A 26,477-nucleotide genomic window follows, 5' to 3' on the forward strand; every position below is an offset into this window, starting at 1 on the left:
ATGGCCGATGTCCTTCAATTCTCCAAAGGCATGGCTAATTTGCACCTCCCACCCAAACATCATAGTTTGGAACAGTCTTGTGGGATAAGACACAGAGTGAGGTGGGAAGGAGGTGCGGTATTATCACCAAGCAATGCCTGCCTAGTTGTGGAATAGGACCCTCTCCCCACGGCAGTGGCATTAGGCCTGCAGTAGAATAGGGAGACTTACCAGTGTCCACCATGGCCTGCGAATCGGGCGCAATCCTCTCACTCCCGGGGCTGGGGGAAGCGGGTGTGGGGAGCCAGCCCGGTGGCACAGCCTGCGAGGCACCTGTCGAGGAAGGAGTGCAGAGCACGCCAGGCACGGACATGGGAAAGGGGGTCTTGGGGTCACCAGATTTGCTATCATCTTCCAGGTTTGAGGGCAGTGGTGGGGCAGGGACCATTCCTGGGGCTGTCCAGGACCTTGACAAAGCGGAGTTGTCATCCACATCCTGTGCCTCAGCCACCGTGTCAGTGGAGTTGTTCCCGCCGTCTTGTTTGGTATCAATAACCTGGCTGATGAGCAGCTCCTGGGAGATTGAATCTTCCTCCAGCTTTAATGGCGTCCCAGCTGCAGCAGGATGCCTTGGGGCTTCCTGCTCTTTGGAAGCAGCTGGCTGTTCTGTGCCCATCCTCGGGCACCTGGGGCCAAAGGTGTTGCCAGACTGATCACCCTTGAGGATGCGGGCCAGCTCCCTGTAAAAGGGCATGGTGTGCCCAGTGCCCCCACAGCTCCGGTTCTTGTCCTGTACCTTCTTATAGCAGGACTTCATCCACTTGGTTTTGGAGCGACACTGTTCCCAGTCTCGGTTGTGGCCCCGGACTGTCATCTCCGCAGCGATCCTCTGGAAGACCTTCTTGTTGCGGTGGCTCTTGCGGAGGGCCTGCTGGTTCTCCTCTCTGCCCCAGATGGCCAGGAGGTCCCTTCTCTCTGCCTGTGTCCAGTTATAGGACCGAATGTAGGTGGTGGAGGGGGATGGAGCTGGTTCGGACACCATACCTGAGTCGTGAGAACATAAAAGCATCAGACTGGGTCATACCAATGGTCCCTCTCTCCCACTATCCTCTCCATATAGTGGCAGCAGTAGATGCTTTAGAGGGGGAGCATATGAACAGGGTATATCTAGAGCAATCTATCCTCTGTCATACAACTGTGCCCTATTCACTTAGTCAGTGATTTAGTTTGAAATGCAGGATGGGGAAGATCAGGGGGCTTGGCCTGCCTGGCCAGCAGGCTGTGAAGAGGCACAGTTAGCTCTGGGCTGCAAAGGAAGGTCTCACTTGCTCAAAAGTTTTTCCAGAGCAAAACAAATGCCCGATTATTTCTGGGTGCATCTACACATGTGCAGTTACTGTGCAGCAACCAAAATTCACGTGCAGTACAAGCACACACGTGCAAGCCCATGCTGTGCACTAAATATAGCGACTTACACTGACTTGAGCGGAAATTTGATGCCTGCATTATGCAGGCATCAAATTTTTGCCCTATTAGTTACTGTGTAGTAATGCATGTGTAGACGCCTTACTGCGCAGTCCACACACAGCATTAATCTGCTTTAACACCTGCACATATAGGCGTCGGCCTATTCCCGCTTAGTGCACAGTAAATTTAAGCCGGAGTACATGCATGTGTAGACACACTTTCCCTATAGGTGAGTAGCTGCCATGCTGGCCTCCAGCTTCCCAGAATGCACTGCTTCTTGCCCACCCAATAAGGCTCCACAGAGCCAGTTAGGTCATTTAGGTTGGGCTCTGCTGCTCCAGCCAAGCACGGAGCTAAGCTGTGCCACCAACCCCAAAGCTTTCTTCTCATCCTTCCCACTCTCCCATCAAGCTGCCACCTGCTGACTGCTGGAGAAGGTTTTAAATACCTGAAAGGCTGCCATAAAGAAGAGGGGAAGCACTTTTTCTCTCTTGCTGCAGAGAGGAGGATGAAGCAAAGCAAGTTTACACTGGATATATCCAAACACTTCTTCACTCTCAGAGCAGGGGGGCAGTGGAATAGGCACCCAGAGAAGTTGCGGACTCTCCATCCCCGGAGGTGTTCAAGAAAGGCTGGACAGCCACTGGTTGGGGATGATGCAGGCTGATGATTTTCAACCTGTGGACCACAGACCCTTGGGGGTCTGCAGACCACGTCTAAGGGGTCCCCAAAAGAGGACTATGATCAATCAAAAGTATGTGAATACCCACTTACAGTTCAAAGGGGTCTGCACCTCCACTGGACATTTCCAAGGGGGTCTGCACCTCCATTCAAAATCTTTAAGGGCTTGGCAAATGAAAAAAGGTTGAAAACCACTGATCTAGACATAGTGATATCTATGTTGTACTATGGGGATTTTTCCCAGGCTTTGGGGCTTTGCTGGTTGCCCCCTTCTGCCCTCTGTGCTCCACGTGTCAGGGTGTTTTTAAACCTCCCTCTGAGGCATTGGGTGCTGGCTGCAGCCCAGCTTGGGGAGAGTGGGTGGACTGTGCTGGGAATTAACTTTTAAAGGGTCCCCTGTTTTACTTGGGGCAGTTTCAGGTGTGATGTCGTGTGTTGTGTCAGGGTTCACTGTGTAGTTTTGCTAAGAGGCTGGACAATGGACATCACTGTCCAATTGTCCATTGTACTATAGGATAGTTTGGATAGGGCTGATCCTGCCTCAGGACAGGGGGCTGGACTAGATGTGACCTCTGGAGGTCCCTTCCAAGCCCACTTTTCTGTGATTCTACAATCTTGCCTACACACACTGGACACATCTACATGAGACACTTTAAGGTGCATTAGCATAAATTTAAGGAGCATTAGGGCGCACACCTACATGTGCATGCTCTTAATGCACTTTAAAAATAACGTTTTTGAGCTAATCACACCTAAATTTGATACCTGAAAATGCAGGTATCAACTTTAGGAAAGAATAATTCAAGTGTACTAAGGCAGAAAAGGTTCCTTGGGTGAATTTGATATCTTTTATTAGACCAACCCAAATGGTTGGAGAATAGTTATTAAGCAAGCTTTCGGGTTCAAAAACCCTTCGTCAGGCTAAGGAGGTTTCAGCAGTTGTACTAACGCACGTGTAGATGCATTAGAGTCTGTTAACTGTGTGTGTGGACTGACTTGGGATGAACTTTAGTCCCAAGTCAGTCTACACACACACAGCATTAATGCACTTTAAATGCCTGCATGTGTAGATGCCTGCCTAAACTCATTTAATGCACATTAAGATAATGCACATTAAATTCAGGCATGCTTAAATACACATGTAGACATGCTCAGTATGGAAGGTTTTTCTTGTGACTTCTTACAAGTGAAAAGATGGAGAGAGAGGGAAGGATTTTCCATGGTTGAGTGATGGGCTCTGGAGCTGGGGGTGGAGACGGTGGCACAGCTGCACCCTCTTCATGCATCGGACCACACCATGGGAATCTCCAGGAACTTTTAAAATCCTTTAAAGGAGGTGAAAATCCCCCTCCCCTGCCCACCACCGTGGCTTTCCCCACTGTCCCGGGGATCGGACAAGCACCAGAGTTGTTCCTGCCTGCCCCAAGCCGACTGCATGGTGGTGGGCTCAGAAAGAGGCACTGGGGATGGTCTGGTTTCCCTCGAGGAAGGGAGGGAGCTACTCTCCTGCCCTGCTGTTGTGCTGTTCCTGTCCCCAGATAAGGCCAGCCCCCAGATGAGCCCAGCTACCATACAGTCCGGCTAGGGTAGGCAGGAATAGCTGTGGTGCTTCCCGTACAGCTGGCCAGGCAGCAGTGGCAGGTGGGACAGGAGAGAGGAGAAGGGAAGGAGGGGGATTTTCACTTGGTTTAGTTACCTTAAAAGTCCCTGGAGGCTGCTGAGGGGGCAGTCGAGGCTGCGAGGTAGGGGTGCATCCACCCCTGCAGCACAAGTTGCTGTTTCTACTTGAGAAACCCTAGATCCATCCCTGGCGATGGACCAAATGAGGTAGCAGCAGTGACAGGGACTGCACCAGACTTCTGCTTTTCCTCTGCCTTCCTAACCAAATTGGAGGACTGGACCAAAAGAAATCTCACAAGATTCAATTAAGACAAGTGCCAAGTCCTGCATATAGGACAGATCAATCCCATGCACTGGTGCAGGCTGGGGGCGGACGAGCTGGGCAGCAGCTCTGCAGAAAAGGACCTGGGGGTGACAGGGGACAAAGAAGCTGAATGTGAGCTAACAGTGTGCCCTTGTTATGAAGCAGGCTAACAGTATCCTGGGCTGAACTGGTAGGAGCATTGCCAGCAGATCAAGGGAAGCAATTCTTCCCCTCTGTTCAGCACTGGTGAGGCCACATCTGGAGTACCGCGTCCAGTTTTGGGCTCCTCACTACAGAAAGAACGTGGATAAATTGGAGAGAGTCCAGCAGACGGCAACACAAATGGTGAGGAGCCTGGGAAACAGGACTGATGAGGAGCGACTGCGGGAATTGGGCTTATTTAGTCTGGAGAAGAGAAGACTGCGGGGAGAAGGGGGATTTAATAGCAGCCTTCAACTCCCTGAAGTGGGGTTTGAAAGAGGATGGAGCTGGGCTGTTCTCAGGGATGACAGCTGACACAACAAGCAGCAATGGGTTCAAGTGGCAGCAAGGGAAGTTTAGGTTCAATATTAGGAAAACCTTCCCAAGAAGAGGGTAGTAAAGTCCTGGAACAGGCTACCCAGACAGGTGGTGGCATCTCTATTCTTGGAGGTTTTAAGTTTTTAAGACCCAGCTAGACAAAGCCTTGGCTGGGATGATGTAGTTGGGGCTGGTCCTGTTTGGAGCAGGGGGTTGGACTAGATGTGCCCTCCTGAGGTCCCTTCAACTCTCATTTTCTATGATCCCTCTTGAAACTTTCTCAGTCTGGGGCTGCAATGCCGGCATGGGGGAAGAGCTAGCAGCCTTGATATTTCTTGCCCTTGGGTGCAGGTATTCCTGCAATTCCTCTTGCCTGGGAGATGGGAGAGGAGGCTGGCAGGTGAGGGGAGATTTAGATTTTGCTTGAGAAGCCTCAAACAAGAGATGCTGTCCTTGGAGGTGCATTCACCCAGGGCAGCACTAGCTTCTCTCCATCGGGAGGTCTGAAGTACCTTAATACCTTGGGCAGGTGCCTCTAAATTGGGTGAAACCCAATTGGGTACACTGGGACAGTGGTTTTGCACGATGCACAGTGTGCTGGGCCAGTGGTTTTGGTGAGGATAAGGTAGGCACAGTGGCACAGACACCTATGAGTCTGTCTGTGCAGGCATGGGAGAAATAGCAAGAGATTCAGTGAGAAACACAGTGGGGAACTGACCCTCTTGCAATGCAGACTGTGAGCTGCCTGTTAGCAAAACCTACCACACATTTCTGCTTCCAAGTCAAAACTTTTCCAGGAAACCTGTGAGGAGGAGACCCCCACGTGCAGCACGTGCCTGGGAGTGCCCCTCCACCCTCATGGCACTAGCCTTAGCCCACACCAGGGTGCATCACCTTACCAGTATCAGTAACAACTTGGGGGTTGGATGCACCCCCTTCACCACAAGTGCCAGGAAGTGTGGGTGCATGGAGCTGGCTTGGCGATGTGGGCTGCGAGGTGTCTGTCAAAGAAAAGGCCCAGAGCACCCTTGGCACAGAAGAGGGAAAGGATGTGTCTGGACTTCCAGGTTTGCCGCTGTCCTCTGGTGTAGGGACCACTTCCAGGGCTATCTGTGGTATGGACTCTGGGGCATCGTCATCCACGCCCTGCGGCTTGGCAAAGGTGTCAGCGGAGCTGCCCGCTGCGTTCTCCTCCTCTTCGTCGGGGTCCGGCTTTATGGACAGTCCCTGGGACGTTGATTTTTCCTCCGGCTCCAGCCACACCCCAGATGCTGCAGGGTCTCCGAAGTCTTTCTGCTCCTGCTTTTGCAGGAGAACATGCTTCTCTATGCCTGTCCTTGCCCAACTGGCATCAAAGGTGTTTGTGGCCTGCACACCACCATCATCCTTGAGGATGCGGGCCAGCTCCTTGTAAAAGGACATGGTGTACCTGGTGCCCCCGCAGCTCCGGTTCTTGTCCCGGACCTTCTTATAGCAGGACTTCATCCACTTCGTTTTGGAGCGGCATTGCACCCAGTCCCGGTTGTGGCCACAGGCGGTCATCTCTGCAGCGATCCACTGGAAGACCTCCTTGTTTTGGTGGGTCTTGCGGAGAGCTTGCTGGTTCTGCTCCTTGCCCCAGATGGCCAGAAGGTCCTTCATCTCCTCATGTGTCCAGTTAGCAGACCGGCTGGAAGTGGTAGAGAGGGAAGGAGCTGGTTCCAACATTGTGCCTGTGTCATAGTAACATATACAGATCAGACCAATGGCCCGTATTGCCCAGTATCCTCTGCCACGCATTACATATATTATGTTACTAAGTTGTCAATCTTGCAATAAATTTCAGCTGGTCACACATGCAAAGTAATTATCACTCCATTAACTCGTTAATCGCACCATCATTTTAGACCAGCCACACATGCAAAGTAATTATCACACCGTAAATATGATTAGCCGCCTATAAAAAGAGCCAACTATCTACAAAATTAGTGGTTGAAAAATGTGTAACATCTCTATAGCTGGTTTCTATCCAGCTGTAGTTTGCATGTGTGGCAGGGTCCTCAGCAACAGTAGTGGATGTTTTCAGGAGGCAGCAGGGGAACTGGGTATAACTGAAGTGATCTATCCCCTCCCTGACATACACCATCATGGGCTGAGAAATGCCTGAAGATACATCTCCAACAGCTCTATACAACATTTATTCATTGATCCATCACCAATGAAACCATACGGTCCCTTTTCCAACCTGGCTATTCTCCTGCGAGTCCAACGAGTCAATAAGATGCTGCATGAGTAATTACTTCATTTTTTTTTCAATTTTAAGCTATCTCCTGGCAATATCAGTGGCTGCTCCCTAGTCGTAGTAGTCTAGGGCTTGATGAATAACAATTCCCTAGCCACTTGGTGGGTGGTTTGGTTCGTGCCATGGGTGAGACACAAGGCAAACTACTGCCTTGCAAAACTGTCCCTCTGTGCAGTCTTTCAGCACAGGGTGGGGAAGCTGAGGGGGCCTGGCTTGCTTGGCTATCAGGCTGCAAGGGGGGCCTGGTTAGCTGCATGCTTAGACAGCGTATTGAAGATAGGCCTGGGTAAAAAGCCAGCTCCCTGGAGTTGTGGGGATGATGGGGAGAAGGGATGCTGGAGGACCGGCATTTGTTCTTCCCTAAGCAAGACTTGCAGAGGTGGGAGCTGGCTGCTTGGAAGTGGCAAGACTTTCCCACCATGTGCCAGGTTTCCTCCATGAGCAATCAGATGAATGCCTATACATTCATGCTTTCTCTTGCTAAGAGCAGCAGTCTTCCTGATGGAAACATTATGCCTGTCCATAACCCTGAGGAGGAAGGAAAGGCTCTCCTTGATCTGGAGAAAGCTTGGGGAAGGGGCATTTGGATGGGGTGAAAGACTGGGCACACAAGCAGCTGAGGTTGGAAACGGGGTCAGCCGTCTCCTGCATTCTTCCTACCTCGCTGTGTGTTCAGGGAGGTGCCTTGCACTAGTGTACCTGGGGCACAGCATGGAGGGGGACCCTCCAGATAGCATCGGCACTGAGCGTGTCTCAGTCAGACACGGTGCAAGGGGACCGGGACTGGAAAGGATTGCACTTTCTTGTGAGTTGCTGCCACACTGCCTTTGCCTCTAGCAGTCAGGCACACTGCTCACTCTTAGCTGACCTGCTTGGCACAGCTTCACAGACCACCCCCTGCTTCCCAGCACTGGACTCTAACTGGGACCAGTCCCTCAGGGGAGCATTAAGGGTTCAGTCCCCAAGTCTACAGACTGGGAAGAAGATACATAAAAGCAAAGGCACCTTCCTCTCCTTGTCCCCACTTTCCCCTAGGTTGTGATGCACGCCTAGCACACCACGGTTGTGCTGCACACCATGTGGTATGCTGCCGGCAGCTCCAGGGAAGAGGTGTTTGTGGACTTCACACCACTGTCACCCTTGAGGATGCAGGCCAGCTCCCTGTAAAGGGGTATGGTAGGCACCAGAGCTCTGGTTCTTGTCCTGGACCTTCTTACAGCAGGACTTTATCTGCTTTGCTCTGGAGTGGTACTGCACCCAGACCCAGCGGGACATGGCTTCAGGTGGCTGGGGAGTGGGGATGAGGGTGAGGGTCAAGGGAAGGTTTGCAGTGAGACGTGGTTCTGGGGTTGGGAGATAAGTAGCAGGGAAGACAGGAGCTTACTGCCTGGAGCAGCCAACATTACCTGGTCTAGTCTAACTGGGGTGGGCCAGGAGCAGAAACTTCTGCACTGTTCAAGAAGTGAGTTAGGAATTACATGGGGACAAAATAGCAGGAAACGTGGAAGGAAATGCGTTAGGGGATGCAAACAGTGCTTGTCTAGAAATGGGATGGCTCCCATCCCTCCCACGTATGGGATGGTTTGGATAGTTGGGGATGGTCCTGCTCTGAGTAAGGGGTCAGACTAGATGGCCTCTGGAGATCCTTTTCAGCCCTAGCTCTGTATCACTCTATGACTATGATGTGCCTGTGGGTGCTCCTCTACCCCGTGGCACTGGCATGTGCCCGCAGCAGAGTGTGAAGACTTACCAGCATCTGCCATGGCCTGGCAGTTGGGTACAGCCCTCTTGCCACTGGGACTTGGAGGTTTGGGTGTGGAGAGCTGGGTTGGTGGCACAGGCTGTGAGGCACCCATCAAGATAGGCGCATGGGCCATCCTTGGCACACGCGTGGGAAAGAGGGTTACTGGTTCGGCAGTGTCACTGCAGTCTTCTGGGATCAAGGGTGGCATGGGGACAGAGACCATTTCCAGAGATGTCTGCCACCTTGATGGCGTGCCACTGTTGTTCACATCCTGTGGCTCAGTTATGGTGTCCCCTGTGTCCCGTTCCTCTGTGTCTGGGACCTGGCTTACAAGCAGCTCTTGGGACATCGATTCATCTTCTGGCACCCACCATGCCCCATCTGTAGCAAGGTCTCCCAGGCCCTCCTGATCTACAGGGGGACTCTTCTGTTCTCTGACCCTCTTTAACGGCCGAGGGCCAAAGGTGCTGCTGGTATGCACGCCACAGTCATCCTTGAGGATGTGGGCCAGCTCCCTGTAAAAGGACATGGTGTACCTGGTGCCCCCGCAGCTCCGGTTCTTGTCCCGGACCTTCTTATAGCAGGACTTCATCCACTTCGTTTTGGTGCGGCACTGCTCCCAGTCCCGGTGGTGGCCACAGGCGGTCATCTCCACGGCAATCTGCTGGAAGACCTCCTTGTTGCGGTGGCTCTTGCGGAGGGCCTGCTGGTTCTCCTCCCGGCCCCAAATGGTGAGAAGGTCCTTCATCTCCTCGTGGGTCCAGTTAGCAGCCCGGCTGTAGGTGGCGAAGATGGAAGGATCTGGTTCTGACATCGCACCTGCGTCATAAGAACAGAAGTGCCAGATTGGGTCAGACCAGCGGTCCATCTTCCCCATCACTCCACCACTGGAGGTTTCCCAGAAGAGGTGGTGTAAGTCTTGGTGAGGGATGATCTAGGAGTAGACAATGCCAGGAGGTCTCCGTAAAGAACAGCTGGAAGCCCAGGAGCTCTCCAACAGATCCCTGGGAGATCATGAGAAAAGCTCTGCAACCCAGAGCAGGTGGATATTGGAGAGGAGAGCGAAGGAAAGCTCTATAACCAGCTTAGTTATGCAATGAGATTAAAGCAGGTGGGATCATTTCATGGAGGGGAGAGGATACAGAAAGAGGAGTGCTGGCTGTCCCGTGAGAGGGTGTAATGCATGGAGCGATGCTTGCTGTCCCCAAGTAATGGAAAAATGGGAAGCATTTCTTTCCCTCCCCGCAGCCCCTTTCCCATGCTTCTTTCTGAGTTTTGCTGGTTGCCCTGTGGGACCAGGAAGAAATATTTCCCCCCTGTTTTAGGATATAGACAGGTGTGAGATCCTAGCATGAACTATCCTTGCTTTCTTGCTGGAAGCTGGAGACAGGCATTCAGAAAAAAAATGGAGGAAAAATGATGGTGTAGTGAGGTCTGTCACCTCCTCCAGGCTCCCATTAGTAGACCCATTGTAGGCAGCAGCAGAGGAAGGAACTGGTGCAGCCATGGGTCAGGTCATGTCTGGCTGTGTTGGGTCAGGTTCTTGCTCCAGATCATGGGCAGGTCTCCCTTGGTAGCCCTTCACCACTGCGTGGGGCACAAAGGAGGCTTGGCTTGCTCGGTCATGAGGCTGTGAGCACTCATGGTTAGCTTGAGGCTCAGCTGGAGCAACAAGAGTCCCGAAGCAGTCCCTAATCGGCTCCCTGGAGCCATGGCGAGAGGGGCAAGGAGTTTCACAAAGTATCTGCAAGGTTAGGAAACTTCTTGCAGAACCCAAAACACAGGGATTAGGCTTGTCATTGTGTACCATGCGACATGCTTTAGGCTTTATAAATCCACATTTCTCCCCAGCTTACAGACAGATCCCCGACCTGAAACAACGTCTCTCAAACAACAGACTAATGAACTCCCATCCTCAGCAAGGCACTGGGCCTTGCAATAGTGCCCAAATGCCTGCTATGTCCCCACATCAATACAGACTACCTTATTATCGCTGGACCTACTAACAAGGAATCCAATATCTGAGGTTCATGCACCAGCAGCTCTACCAGCGTCACGTTTGCCATCGCCTGCATACCGTGTCCATCTGGTGTCTATCTTGGATAGACAGGATAATGTCTATGTGCAAGACTGAATGACATCAGGTGCAAAAAGAAACAAAAGCCCGTCTCCAGCCTCCCTGGACACTCCCCAGGGAATAGGGATTCATACCTCATTACTTGGATTAGTTTTTCTGAACCCGTTTTCTCCCCCCTACGTATGCCTCTCACAGCATCCCTCGTCCCCCTTTCCCCTTGTTATCCTGCTTTCCAACCTACTGGGCACATCTACATGTTCATTAATATGCCTTACATACTGCACATATAGTTTAGTACTTTCTTAATGAAGTACTAATCAAATGCACAGTAACTAGTTATTGTGTAGTACCGCCGGCACATGGTTTTTTTAGTGACGCTTACGGCACATTAGCCTAATAACACTGTGCAGTAGGCTATTAGCAGGGTTTTTAACTGCTATGCTACTGCGCAGTGTTAATGCGCAGTAAGCGTCTCGTGTAGACGCACCCCGCTGTTCTCCAATCGTTCGCTGCACTTTATGCTCTGCTTTACACTGTCCTTTCACAGCATTTGATGAAGTGACTTTGGGTGAACCTTTATATAGGCTATACAGGATAAAGTGAAACTTTATATAGGTTATTTAGCTAGTCGAGAAAGGAACATATCTACCCCACCCTTCCATGTTTCTATCACCCACCAACGTATCTGGTGTTAAGCCAGGGGTAGGTAAAATCCAGGCCCTGGGCTGAAAATATGGTCCATTGTGATTCTGTCTGGCCTGTGGCTGCTTCTCTGAATCCCTGGCATGCAGCTGGGGGATGGGATGGGCTTGGCCCACAACAGCTCACCAAAGGTCCCTAAGTGGCCCTCCAGCCCAAATAGTTGCCCACCCCCGTGTTAAGCAATTAGGGACTCAAAATAACAAACAATGCTTATAGAAAGGGAATAGAGCTCTTCTCTATGATCCCATAATGGTAAAGGAACTATGCACAGGCTTCAGAAATATTTGAGGGAAAATAATAAATGCTGCCGTCTCTCTGACTTTATCTGTGGAAGGTTTGGGTACAACGTCTTGTGCTGTGTCAGGATCAATGGGAGTTGTACGAAAAGTTTAGGCTATGGATAGGTATTTGGATAGGGGTGATCCTTCCCCAGGCAGGGGGTTTGGACTAGATGTGACCTCTGGAGGTCCCTTCCAGCCCCACTTCTCTGGGAGTCTATTGACTGAACACTTCCCTGGGTCAGAGAGAGGCAGTTAGTGGTGTTAGTCTAAAGTCACAGTAGTCTAAGAGTGATGTCGTAACCATGACAGTCCAGAAATGACGCGCGGCAAGGATTTCTTAGTGCGATCGCTTTAATTAGATGTGCTTGTCCAATGCAAGACATCCTTCCTCCTGAAGAAGAAAGGTCTTACATTGGAAAACCTGTCTAACTTTATCCCAACTACATAGATGGTCTGATAAAAAGAGATCACCCTAAGAAATCCTTGCCAGTCTGAAGTCAAGCAGTAAGAAAGGTAGCTCTGAGGTGAAAAATATGGCCTGTGGCCCTATTGTCTAGACCACAGTGCTGACCAAGTCTGGTATGTATTCTTCACCTGGCCTGTCCACCACCGGCTGGATGTAGTGTCCATGTGGGACAGGCCCCGTACTACTCCAGCAGCCACATGGGGCCTGATAAGTTTGGACTAACTATATCAGAGCTGCGAAAGCTTTCATTTCTTAATTCATCAGATGCTACAGAAAAGCTGTTGCTTTTTTTTTTTCCTCATTAGCTGCCTTTTGCTTCAGTTCCTTTATGCCTGAGGTTAATCACATTCACACTAAGTACGAGCCACCAGCAGCAGAGGATACAAGCAGTCCAGATACACTAATTGTTCCCCAAAGTGTTTGCCAGCCCCGGTAACTGCCACGAGGGATGGTAAATCCATTGCGCTTTGCCACAGGAGGTTCGAGTGGTATGGCCACCCTCAACTTGGGCATCGACTTTACAAGGCTGAGCGAGGGCAGCGAAGAAAGCCCTGGCCCCATTACTCCCAAAACTGTAGGTTTAGGTCTAACTTCTAGATCACAGTCCTGACAATGATTAAGACTTCCCTGAAAACTTCCCTACATGGCAGATAGACGTGGAAGGGGAAGAAGGAAGCTCCAGAGAGAAGGGAGATATGAAATGCAAGGTAGGGAGAAGGGAACTATTGAATGTATGATTGAACTGTGGGAAAACAGACTTGCAGGACCATCTCAGATCAACATGAGCCATGCAAGGTCAGTCCCTTGCGGCAGCAGCCCAGGGAAGGGTTGGAGGTTCGCAATTCTTCCTGTCACTCTCAGATCAGCCATTTCTGAGGGGTGCGGGATGGGGGTGCGGGGTAGTTATACCACTCACCTGGGAACGAGCCTTCAGACAGTGCACTTTCTCCAGAGTCCTCATGGTCATGGACACTGAGCTCCACTTCCCCTCGCTGGATGCGGCAGATTAAGTCCGGCGTGGGACCTCGATGTCCTATTCAGCAAAGTGCATTAATGATAGTTATGGCTCTTTATTCTCTGCCCGGTGCCCAATTGAGATTTATGAAATCGTTCCAATAGACTGAAATTTTCTAATGGGCCTTTGAGGGAAAATGGAAAGCTGTCTGTTTAGGATGAAAGACGATGGCCCTTTTCACCCAAGTCTATGGAAAGATGGTCATATAAAAAGGTAAAGCATCAACCACTAAGAAGTACATAAAGGTTATAAAAAAACTCACAGTGGCACTATGAAACATGGGCAAAGGTTCAGAAAGCTGTCATGTCCCAAAAAAGACTGTGTATTCAAATCCCACATGGAAAAGAGAGAGAATAAACAGGTTTATGGATGGATATATTCTAGGTCATCAGGATAACATTAATTACAGAAAAATAAATGGGTTCATTGTCAGGGAAAGTATAACGACTCTTGGAGGGAAACAGATAGGTGACAGTGGGCACGTCTACATGAGCCATGCAACGCTTGCTGCGCATTGGAGTAATAACACTACGCAGTAGCGTGTCACGGCAAAAAACATGCTACTAGCCGACTGCAGGGGTGGTCAACCAGGGGTATGCATACTCTTGGGGGTACTCTGAAGGGTCCCAGGGGGTACATGGGGGTGGGCAGGGACAGAGCGCTGCTACCCTGTGCTGCTGCCTTACAGAAACAGGGCTGGGACAAGGCCAGAGCAAGGCCGCACAACAGACGTGGCACTGCCACTGCTTTCCCCACCGCACAACGTCTGGCCGCTCACCACTCTCCCCTCCCCGGGGGTACACTTATGGAAAAGGGGGTCACCAGGGGTACACTTATTAAAAAAGGTTGAACACCCCTGGCCTGCTGCGCGGTGTTATTAGGTTAAAGCGCAGTAAGCGTCACTAAATAACCATGCGCTGGCGCTACTGTGCAGTAACTCTAAGTACTGAGCATTTAGTTAGTGCTTTATTAAGGAAGTACTAAACTAAATGCAAAATATCTAAGGCACATTCATGAATGTGTAGACGTGCCCAGTGACACTTTAGAGTACATAGGAAAATTATTCATATTGTCATGGCAAACGCTCCAGAAGTAGGCTATGGTCAAAAAGAAAAGGGGACTATCATGAGAATAATAGATACAACTCCAACAGTTCTCCCACTCATTTAAATGATCAGGATAAGAGTGGATATGAACACACAGGTGGGTAACTTCTGCAGTGTGAGACACCTGCAGAGTGACAGTCCACGGGTGTTAGTCTATATGGACAAAAGAGAAAAGAAAAGGGAGGGAATATGTTCTTGGAGCATGCAAAAATCCACGTGACATCGGTCCTGTTCCAGAATAAGATATGAGCATCTCAAAAGTGGTGGCTGGTTAATAAAGTAAGATTTCATAATAACATATTTACTTGAAGCTAAGATGAGATTCCCCCCATGTTCAATATGGGGGGAGAGGAAGGCTTCTTGTCTTGGATCCAAGTACGAGGCTGGGTGGGTATGTGGTTGCTGCAACTCTGGCTCCAGTCCTGACCCAGGCACCACAAACTCTGTCTGTCCCCTCCACTGCCTTTGCCCTCCTTATCGTGGGGAGCCAGACACCGGGTAGGACCAGGTAAATGGAAAAAATGGGAACAGAACAGGCCAATGTGCCTGACTTAAGTATTAGGAGAGGATGGTGAACAATGGTTACTGCCCATGACTTAGAAAAGAGTAGAGATGTTTCCAGATGAATGGTGACCTATAATATAATAATATTGTATGAACCCACAGGGAGATGATTAGGAAGGCCAGGCGTGAGTGGAGATGCATCTGGCAAGCGTCATTAAAAACAATAAAAAGGGATTCTCTACATCCATCAAAAGGAAGAGGAAGACCAGAGAAACAATAGGTCTCTTAGAGAATTTAGGGGGCAATCTAGTTATGGATGATGCAGAGGAGGCTGAAATATTTAATGCCCATTTCACTTCGGTTTTCCCAAATAGGGGCAGCTACCAGATCATGGCAGCTAAGATAGGGAAGGAGACAGACAGCCCAGAGTAGTGGAAGATCAGGTTAGAGATCACTTAGAGAAGCTAGATGCTTTCATGTTGGCAGGGACAGACTGGATGCACCTTAGGATACTGAAAGAATTGGCTGAGGTCATCTCAGAGCCATGGGCAATCCTCTTTGAGAACTCATGAAGATTGGGTGAGGTCCTGGATGACCGGAAAAGGGCAGATATAGTGCCCATCTTTAAGACGGAGAAGAGGGAGGATCCAGGAAACCGCAAACAGTCAGCCTCACCTCAACACCTGGAAGGATCACAGACCTGGTCTTCAAGACATCTTGGGAACAAGGTGATCAAGAACAATCACCACAGATTCACTAAGAGCAAGTCATGCTTGACCTGCTTCTTGATTTCCTTCTATGGTAGGGGGACAGACTTTGTGGATGAGGGAAGAGCAATGGATGTGATATACCTTGATTTTAGCAATGCTTTGGACACTGTTTCCCACAACATTCTCATCAGCAAGCTAAGGAAATGCAGACTAGACACAAGAACCGCAAGGTGGATGTATAACTGGTTGGATCATTGTGCTCAACGAGTAGTCATCAATGGCTTAAAGTCTAGCTGGGAGGAGGTACCAAGTTGGGTTCCCCAGGGGTCAAGCTGGGTTCCCCAGGGGTCTTGCCCCAGATCTGGTATTGTCTAATCTGTTCATTAGTGAATTGGACAGTGGGATCGAAGTGCACAATTGCTCCATTTGTGGAGGACACCAAGTTGGGTGGAACTGTGGACACTCAGGAGGATTCAGAACGACCTGAACTGATGGGAGAAATAGTCTGCAAATCAGTGAGACGAGATTCAACAGGGACAAGTGCAAAGTCCCGCACCTGGGGCAGAATAACCACATGCACAAATACAGACTGAGGAACAACCGGCAAGGCCACAGTACGGCAGAGAAGAACCTGGGTGTTACAGCAGACCATAAGCTGAATATGCACCAACAGTGTGCTCCTGTTGACAAACAAGCCAACAGCATCCCGGGTTGTATTCACCAGAGCGTCACTTGCAAATCAAGGGAAGTGACTGGGTACATATGACTTATAAAGACAGGTTGAGGGAACTGGGCTTATTTAGTCTAGAGACAAGGAGACTGATAGGGGATTTAATAGCAGCCCTCAACTCCCTGAAGGAGAGTTCGAAAGAGGATGGAGCTGGACCATTTTTAGTGGTGAGAGATGACAGAACAAGGTGCAACAGTCTCGAGTTGCAGTCTGGGAAGCGTAAGTTAGATATTAGGAAGTGTAGTAAAACACTGAAACAGGTCACCCAGAGAGGTGGTGGACTCTTCATCCTTGGAGGTTTTTAAGATCCAGCTAGACAAAGCCTTGGCTAGGATTATCTAATTGGGGCTGGTCCTGCTTGGAGAAGGGGGTTGGACTAGATTTGACCTCCTGAGGTCCCTTTCCACCCCAATTTTCTACGATTCTTCCACTCTACTCAGTACTGCGAGGACCTCACCTGGAGTATTGTGTCCAGTTTTGTGTCCCACGCTTCAAGAAAGGTATGGACAGATTGAAAAGTGTCCTATAAGAAAGGGACCAACATGATTAGAGCATTGGGAAGATAACTTATGCCGTAAAGATGAAAGAATTGGTATTATTTAGTCTGGAGAAGAGAAGACTGAGGAGGGATCTTATAACAGGCTTCAAATAAGTGAAGAAGAAAGTCATGGAACAGAAGAGTAAGCAGGATACCAAGAGTCTCAAAGTCAACGCAGCAAAGGCAGAATCCATAGTTTGTGCAGCTGGAGATATAACAATAGAACAAGAGCCAAAATGTCAGTGACTCTTTATAAGAAACATTTGGTTTCCATCTTGCATAAAGGGATATCATTAGGGGATGAGTGGAGGAACTGGAACAACTAGGTGAAGAAGTACGAGAGTCTGATAAGAGCTCCACTGACTTGGGCTGAGGAGTAATCAAAGGAGATGGGAAAGGATCAGAGGCCACTGAAGCATGCATGCTGGGTTTGGTAAGTCTTTGGACAAGATACAAGAGGCAAGATGAAGTAAGAACAAATGTCACAAGTCACAGTTCCCAGCGACCAATTATGAATGGCATGTTTGGCATCCTGTGGGCATTCATAGATTCATAGATGTTAGGGTCGGAAGAGACCTCAATAGATTGGGAGACCAAAGGCAGTCGGTCATCTTGGGAAGAAAATGCTATATGTGGAAGATGCAGGACTTGGAGCAAGAAACAAGCCAAGGAAGTCAGCTGGAGAAGGTTAGAGGGAGGCTAGGAAAATATTACTGGTAACGAAGACCAAGATCAATGACAGAGCAGTACACAGAAAGTGGATTTAAACCACCTGCCAACTCTGCAGAAGGATAAGCTAGGAGGAGACATTTCAGAGTTCACACAGCCCGGGGGGGAGAAGCAGGGAAAGGAGCTTTACCTAATGAAACGAGGGCTTGGTAATTCCTCAGCATCTGCTCCCGATAAAGCGCTTTGTCTCCATCTTCCAGCAGCGCCCACTCCTTCCGCGTGAAGTACAGCGCCACATCCTCAAACACCACCTGGAGCTGCCATCACAAGGGTTCACACTCAGCCTCATCCAGCCACAACCTTGAGGCTTACACCACCCTACAGCACTTTGCTAGCACAAGTACTCTAGGTTGGGATGCAAAACTCCCTGCCCCTTTGCTGTCACCCCTATCCGAGTACAGCTTTTGGCAGGGACTCAACCCTGCCAACAGAGGAGTGCGTTTGTTGCCTTAGCCATGTCCTCCTGGGGAAAAAAAACCCATGAAGCTACTCCTTCTGTTGGCATATGCTATGTCACCCATAGGGCAACCAAGCTAGCATAGCAACATCAGTGGAAACTTAGTTGTGCAATCAGTCCCAAACTTTGGGAAGTGGTTTCCATACCTGCAAGTCACAAGGAGAACAATATGTCTAGCAGGGGTGATCCAGGGAATTCATCCACCTCCTGCCCTTGACCTCTAGGGCCTTGTAGGGTGGTGCCAGAAGCTCCCTTAGCTCCGCACACAGCCCTGGACCATGCTGGTCCAGAATCCCCAGGCACTCACTTTGCTCACACAACACATGGAGATCTCCCTGCTGATGTCCTACCTTAGCTGCCATCTCTCCTGCGTTGACCAGAGGATTAGAAACGAAGGGCTGGGTAAAGAGGGAATGCGGATTCCCAGTGGCTTAGCCCAAGTTGCTAGAAATCAACCTGGACGTACGAGAAAGAAATGATTGTGACATTCAAACTACATTCGCAGAATCCGTAACTCTTAACTTCAATCTGTCGTGTAGTGAAGTGTCCACATTTCCTTTACGCAACTCGCACTTGCAAGCAGGAAAGGGATCCTCCAGATATAATCACCGTGGCATGATTAATGAATTTATTTATTTTTGTTCAGGAACTCTAGAAAAAAAGCTCTAACAAGGGGAAGATACAGGAATGGCACGAGGCTGAAGTTACTAGATGCTTACAAGGGACATCATTTACAACAGCTCTTATAATTGGGGATATTTGGGGATGGTCCTGCTTTGAGCAGGGGGCTGGACCAAATGACCTCCTGAGGTCCCTTCCAACCCTCATTTTCTACAATTCTTATAGTTTCGTAGTGCTTAGGGTCGGAAACATCACCAGGTCCGATCCCCTGCTCCAGGCAGGATTGAGTGCCGCGGTCATATCACCCCAGCCAAATATCTGTCCAGCCCCCTCTTGAAGACCCCCCGAGGTAGTAGAGAGCACGGCCTCTAATTTATCACATCACCTAAAATCAATATGATGATTTTTATATATACATATATATATATATATATAAAATAATATTCAATAATATCCCTTCATCAAAGAATGCAACTGGAGACTGGCTTACTGGCTGGTGAGCTTTTGTCCTCTGTGTAGATCAGGGATTAAAGCTGCATTTCTAAATCTATCCCAGTTGGTTGCTAATAAACTACTCTGATGCGACTGTTTCTCTAGCATCACAGTAATAAAGGACATGTATCGTCAAACCTGTAAACACCTTGGGAGAACCACCGGTAATATAGATCCTTTGAAAGGGAAAGATGATGTTCACCAGGGTGCTGCACTAAAACCACTAGATTTTAGCATGTTGTATTTTTTGCATGGGAAGAAGAGGAGGGGAAAGCAATTCCTTCTACATTTGAGCAACACGTTGTCTAGGGGCTAACAGGAAGAAGGACAGATTTCATTCTGCACAAAGCAATCTTCCTTTCGCGAGGCAGTCTTTAGGCCCACCAGGCGATCCAAAGGGTTAGTACCACCTACAACAAGTCATATTTCTGGTTACTTGCCCGCCAGAATATTTGAAACTCTGGGCACAACCATCATATATGGAAAAAGCAGCCTTTTTCTCTGCAGCTTCTCCAACCTGATGCATCACTACTCGAAAAATGAGCGGAGGATCATAGTTGAAACATGTCATCTGTAAGTTTTCCTCGGGAAAACAGAAGGCAGATGAATAACCCCACTCCCCTATTTCTTTCTATTGTTCTAGGTTACTTTCCTTCCCCAGGTCTCTTTCCCTCCAGAAGTCTTCCTCTCCATCCCCTTCTCCATTTAAATGGCATAGATTTTAGAAATTAACCTTTCACTCTTGAGCTCGCATATGCCAGTTATTCAGAAGGGGTAGGTGGTGTAATGCGAGCTTTTCAACCTTTATGGGTAATTAAAACATTTGCAATTTGAAGGTACTGAAGAAAAGACGCGCTTGCCGCAGCCGTCATCACAAATTGCTTGATGATACCTTATATCCTCCCTCCAAAAAGAGTTGCCCTAACTGGGTAATCCCCACCCTGACCTATACAGAGCTGCATGTCTAATAACTTCTAGGGAGGAGCTCTGTATTTTTACCAAGTTGCTCAGGAGCAGGGGCTGGAAGAAAGCAATGATTCATGATCCCAAGGTGGTCTTCAAGGGGTTTTGGCCTAAACTGGTCTCTTACTCTACATCCATTCCCTTGAACCATTCACTTTGTATAGCAATCTACAGGTTTGAATAAGGTTTCACCCACCAGCTCATAACATCCTCCAGCTGAGCTGCATGAAAATAGGCCATTATACTGCATGCTGCAAGACCTCCCATCTTAACAGGCTTGTGTAATAGAGATGCACTTACCCTTATCTTATTTTTCCAGATGAAGTGCAGGAGAACAGCTGGCCAAGCCTTTCAAGTACTCCCTGGTGCACATTTAGATGAATGCTGGAATGAAAAGAAAAACTTGGGGAGTACATTCATTGTCATGAGGGTTTGGTCTGCCCATGCTAGCAATGTTGGTCCTCCACGCTCCACCCATCCTTGGAGGGACACTGCTATTGTAGACCCAACAGATAAATAATTAACCTTCAAGAGGCCCTTGTGCTTTTCTCTTCAGTTAATGCCCAGGTCTCTCACTGAATTTTTAGCCAACTAGAGGAAGACAAAACTAAAATTCTTGGTTCAAAGGTGATACCTTTTATCAGACCAACTAGAAAACAGCAAAAAAAAAAAACAACCAACAACCCTTGCTTTTCAAGCTTTTGGGCACACACACCTTTCTTCAAGTTGAGGGGAAATTAAAGATAGTAAAAGTCCCCTTAGGTAGAAAACTCTATACACTCAAGTTTTTCATATTCCAGCTCACGTTTCTCAGAAATACCTACCATTTCTGATGTATCACAATTAATTTTAGATCCTGAGACAGGTCTCTGCACTGAATTTTTCTGCAATGTAAAAGTATATGGGGTTTTTTTTCCCCATTCCAGCTCCAGTTCCTCAGAAGACTTAAGATTTGCTATATCGCAATTCATATTATACCTGATGATCAAGCTGAAGCTACAGGCCTGGAAAACATTTTTTTAAGGAGGAAAGAGGGTCTTTCAGGACTTGTCACTGACAAGAAGGAAGGAACGGCGTGAAAGGACAGCATCTCTCGGAAAAGCAAATGCAGAGGTTTGCCTTTTAAAGATGCCTTTGCACGTACAAAACAGGAGTTGCTTTTATAGGGGAAGAAAAGAGGGCCATACAATCCTTGAGAGACTGCTACCCAAAATAACTTTCCCCTCCACGAATACATAAAGATCCTCTGCTGGGGGTGCACCATGGTTAATTTTTCTCTTAGCTGTCCTCTGATCATCATCTCCATCTGTCATCCTCAAGGTTAAGACAATATGCCCCTCTTTCCTATTTGACCGTCTTGGGGAACAATGTGGTGGTTGCAACCATCCTGCCCCGAGGTGCCCAGTGTGCAGCTGGGTCTCTTGTAAAAGCACAAGGCCTACCTCTTCTTATGAAAAACTCTCCTCCTTTTAACAGGGCCATTCAGGTCTGCAAAGTTTAGAGAAATTATTTGCTCAGCTCACCTGTTCCTTCGCAGTTTGCATCCTTTTCATTCATTTGGTAGGCTACAAGTCCACTCCATCACCCACTCCCTGCCAATACTCTCATAAGCAATGTACCCTCACCCATGCAAACACTGAATACAGTTTAAACTAAAAAAACAAAAAGGAAGACTATCTAGGTTATAACTTTGGTATATTTGATATCCCTATGTTGCATTTGCAGTCCCCATGTATCCTTTTATGCATTTATTTCATAGACATTTTAGAGCTCATTTAAAACGAGCTCTAAAATTAACTTCATGAACCTCCCCACCCCCCACCCCTTATTATTTACCCAGACTAATTTCTCACTCATATCTGGATGCCTGAATGTTGCTTCATTTCTACCCTTTGCTGCTGTCTCCTTTTTCAAAATGTGGAGATTCAACCTAACCCTCAACTGGACGGGGATGGTGAACCCCTCCCAACCTGAGCAGTGAAATCCTTCCCTGAGGGTTTCCAATTCCCTTCTTCTTTCCACTATTTTTATACCAGTGCAGATCACTAATATGACACGCTATATTTATACTCCTCCCCCCATCCCCTGCCCTTTTACTTTTAGCCTCAAAACATGCTGTTTTGTGCCAAATTTTACATAGCATCTGAGTTCCCACATTCCTATTTTTATCTTCTTCTTGTTTTTCTGCAATACATCCCTTTCCTTTTTCGTTGCATCTCTCTCATCTGAGTTGTCTTCAGTGCAGCTCAAATCCTCCACTAATGCTTTGCCATTTGGCAGCACAGTGTTGCTCCTCGCTGCCTGCATCCAGCTCAGCCAGAGGTTCCAGCAAGTTTTTTGCTCGGTTCAGTTGCTCAAGTATTTTAAGGTCTTGCTTTTACTCTTCTCTCATGTATGGCTGGTGTTGACATGCGAAGGCATGTTTAAAGGAAACCCCCATTTGTATCCTATAGCTGCAGTTCCAAGAGATGTGCAACCACCTTCCTTTTCCTTCACGTAGATTGTGACAAGCCTTGAACACCTTTGTTACACCCTGAGAAACGATGCAATTATGAGCCTGCCCAGATAGAGCCTGCCTCTGCGCGCTTTATCTATAACAGTGGTTCTCTACCGTGTTGGACTACAAGCAGTCCTCCAGGCATGCAAGGGGCCCCTCCATAACTTGCATGAATTGAAAGTTTCTGAAACTAATTTATATAATATTATACTAATGTCTGAATCCCAATTTCAAAAACTAATTTATAATAATACGGTGCTGACCCCCTTACACAGGGTCTGGGCAGGGACAAGCCTGAGCCTACCTTAGCTGCTCACATTATCTTCCCATGCCTGAAGAAAGGTGCTTGTGCCCAAAAGCTTGCAAAGAATGATTTTTCTCCAAATATTTAGTTGGTCTAATAAAAAATACCACATTTACCCAAAGAACGGTGTCTGCTTATCCCCTTGCACTTTGCAACACCCTTCAAAGGATCTGGATGCACCCCAGTTGCAAATCACAGGTCAAAACAGCCTACTAAGCCATGCAAGTCAGAAGGGAGCCAAAAGGCAGGGATGATCTGCACCTCATAGACCGACTAAAGCAGAGATGCCTACGCTTTTGTGAGCAAACAGCTTGCTTAGCCAGATGCTGTGAAGGTCCAGCAGGAAAAGGACTGGAAGGGCTGCTGCTTTGGTGTCCAGCTGTTGGAGGGAGGGGAAGGCTTGCTTTGCCTTTTCCCCTCCAAGTCACATTGACTTATGTGTGCGCCTCTGTGCAGAGTTATAGCAATTGCGGGTTTTACTGTGTCTTTATATCTGGCTTTCAACCCTCCCCCCAGTCCCACCTTCCTCTACCTTCTCTCCTCCCTGCCACTTGCAATCCTCACTTCTGCAGCCCCAGTGAGCTGTCGAGATGGATGACCTTGTGAAAGCAGCTTTTCTGATGGAGCCCACTCAACAAAGAGGTGGGGGAAGTGTTTTTTGGAGGTGAAGATGGATTGGTGATACTTGCAGATTGTACCATTTTCCCCTTGAAGCTCTAGCTCCACACAACCGGCTTCTGCAGCAATCCCCGTGGACTTGTCTTTCATCTCGATCGTACGGCAGTGCAAAGGGACTGGAACTGGGATATAGTTCACTGGATGGTGGGTTATTGCCCGCTGGCTGTCGAGAGTCAGGCATACGCTTACTCCAAGTAAAATGAATGCTCACGAGGCTGTCCTGATCCTGGCTGGGTTGGGGGGATCCTCATGAGATCAGAGGCACAGACCCCCTTTTGCTCCCCAGTGCTGGCTGGATCTCTCTCCTGCACCACCCCAATTAGTCTCCCATCCAGGCAGCAATTGTCTGCCTTCTCTGCCACCTCTCCCTCCAAATGGAAGTCTCTTGCTGCAAATTTCCTGCTCCCCGAGCCTTCATCCCCACTCACCAACCAGGCAGAGAGATGTCCTCCTTCTTGGAGCTTGCAGTTGACTCAGAGCCTAAAAAAAAAGGGACAGGAAAGTGCTTCTGCTTTTACCCCTCTCCTCACCTGACCCTGGGTATCTTTACCCCTCTTCTTGATTCTGGGACTTGATGATCTCCTGAGGAGACAAGCCAAAGTCCAACTCTGGGGAACAGAGGAGTTGCGTGAAGACGAGCCCATCAGGTCTGCTAGCAGTGTGCTAAGCAACCCACAAGAAAATCCCATATCCTAGTCCTAGTGTGCAATTAGCACGTTTCTCCCAGAAACAACTGCTCCGTTTCCGGAAACAAAAATTCATCAGCCGGCTGCACGCGAAGAAATAAGGACTAAACACCAGTATCGGGTTCACGGCGCGTCACAGCTTATCGAATGCATGAGTCTTTCTGCTGAAAGGTGAGAATGACCCAGCTCCCTTTGTCTAGGCCTCGATTTCCCAATACTCTGCTACTTTTCTTCTGCAAATTGTGTTCTGCTCCCCCGGATAATTCCTCTCACTCCTTCCCCTCTGCTGTGTTTTCTCCACGCTGGGTCTGGCTCTTGTGACCAGAGACCCCATGAAGATCCCAAAAGGTCTCACCCTACCAGACCTGAGGAAGCAGCGCTTACACTGGAAAGCTCATCTGACTTGATCCCAACCATCTAGTTGGTCCAATAAAAAGGATCACCCTAAGAGAGATGTCTTGGGCTAGAAAGCTTGTCTGACTCGATCCCAATTCTGTAGTTGGTCCAGCAAGAGAGAATTCCCCCAAAGACCCGAGAAACAACCTGCCCCATCACAGACTCAAGGCATTAAAGCAGGGGTGCTCAACCTTTTTCGGGTCCCATGACACAGTGACGGGGGCTAGATCTGACCGACGGCGTGCGGGTTGAGTCCGACTGGGGTTTGGCAACCGTTGATCCTACCTGGGGTTGAGTGTCTTTGCATTAAAGTAGGACCGAGCCCAAGGCTGCTGTGCCCTCTTCCCCTTATGGGGTGAAGCTCTAGCTGGTGGGGGAGTGTTGGGGGTGACTACCATGCTGCAACTATTTTGGGGGTTTCGATATGATCCCCACACACAGCAAGGAGCTTGGTGAAAATATCTCTTCTGCTGAAGATAAAATGGAAAGGACCTCAAAGATCATCCGATTTTGAGCTTTATCCATTTCATCCTCCCCTGCTCCCCGCAATACATGGAACTGGCTGGGACAAGGGCTTGTGGGGCAGCTCGCCTGGCAGGGGATACCTCCTTACCCATCTTCCAAAGAAACATTAAATAAAACCCCAGCCCCTCACATTTCCGGCTTGTTTTCAAGCCTGCAAATTTAAAGATCCTGAGTATGGGAGTTGTTTTTCAACTGCTTCCCCACCTCTTCCCCAGAGCAAGGTGGCAGAGAGAGAGACAGATCAATGCAGATAGATAGATATATAGAGAGATAGAGAAACAGAGACAGCTATAGAGAGAGATAAAGATAGATAGATATCTCTGTATCTATGTATACATATATATATTTACAGGGTAGCATAAAAATGATGATGTGGTGTAGGCATGATGGTCCAGAAATTGTAGGCAAGGATGTCTTAGGGTGATCTTTTTTACCGGGCCAACTACATAGTTGGGATAAAGTTAGACGAGCTTTTGAATGCTTCATCGGGTCATCAAAAGCGTGTCCAACTCTAACCCAAATATATAGTCTCCCCCAAAAATCATCTCACCCTAAGAGACCTGATGAAGAATGCCTTGCACTGGAAAGCTTGTTTAAATTTACCCCAACTACAGAGGTGGTCCAATCAAAGAAAAAAACCCTAAGAAATCCTTGCTATATAAATAGATTTGAGCCCTGGGCAGTGAACCATTGCTTTCTCTTGTTTGTAGTGGTATAGAGAGAGAGAGACAGAGAGCACAAGCTTTTCTGAAGCCAAGTGCACATCTTAAAAATAGCTGTTTACCATCGTAGTTGGGGCATGGGAGAGGCGGTAAATACAGCCCTAGACTGCAAGGGTGGTGGGGAAAATTTGCCCAGACTACAAACACAAGAAAAAACATTGATTCACCCCCCCCAGGGCTCAAACTAACTTAAATAGCGAGGATTTCTTAGTGTTTACCTTTGATCGGACCAACTCTGTAGTTAGGATAAAGTTAAACAAGCTTTTCCAATGCAAGACATTCTTTGCCAGGTCTCTTAGGGCGAGGTCTTATTTTTGGATCCGCTATATATTTGGGATAAAGTTAGACAAGCTTTTGATGACCCGATGAAGCATGTCAAGCATTCGAAAACGTGGCTAACTTTATCCCAACTACAAAGCTGGTCCGCTAATAGAGATCACCCTAGGAAATCCTTACCTCTAATTTTCGAACCATCATGCCTCCATCATTACCCTGCTGCTACCATTTAAGTAGCGCTCACCAGTACTAGGAAGCGGAGCCATTTAGATACGCTCATCAAGAACATTTAGCAGAAGTCATTTCATCGTGATCTGCACATTTTGTGAAGCAGTTTAAACAGCTTTGTTAAAGAAAAATAAATCGGGACTTCACTTGACATTAAAATGCTGCCGGGAGGGGAGGAA

General features: G+C 48.4%; 1 protein-coding gene across 5 annotated transcripts in view; it reads right to left on the minus strand.

Annotated features, from left to right (window-relative positions):
- The window catches only part of LOC102575310 (uncharacterized), a 44,965-nt gene that overhangs the window by 16,544 nt on the left and 1,944 nt on the right, over positions 1-26,477 (minus strand). For 2 of the 5 annotated variants that reach the window (XM_059731395.1, XM_019496304.2), the window contains exons 2-9: positions 23,894-23,945; positions 20,287-20,370; positions 18,261-18,366; positions 17,584-17,710; positions 13,038-13,154; positions 8,602-9,414; positions 5,470-6,282; positions 211-1,023 (exon numbers count right to left, since the gene is read on the minus strand). In XM_059731395.1, coding sequence (XP_059587378.1) covers positions 211-1,023; positions 5,470-6,282; positions 8,602-9,414; positions 13,038-13,154; positions 17,584-17,710; positions 18,261-18,272 — 2,695 coding nt within the window. In that variant the 5' untranslated portion in view covers positions 18,273-18,366; positions 20,287-20,370; positions 23,894-23,945. The other 3 variants (XM_059731396.1, XM_059731397.1, XM_019496307.2) reach the window with 3 other exon arrangements.

The sequence above is a fragment of the Alligator mississippiensis genome, chromosome 7 (assembly GCF_030867095.1).
Source record: "Alligator mississippiensis isolate rAllMis1 chromosome 7, rAllMis1, whole genome shotgun sequence".
Lineage (NCBI taxonomy): Eukaryota > Metazoa > Chordata > Crocodylia > Alligatoridae > Alligator > Alligator mississippiensis.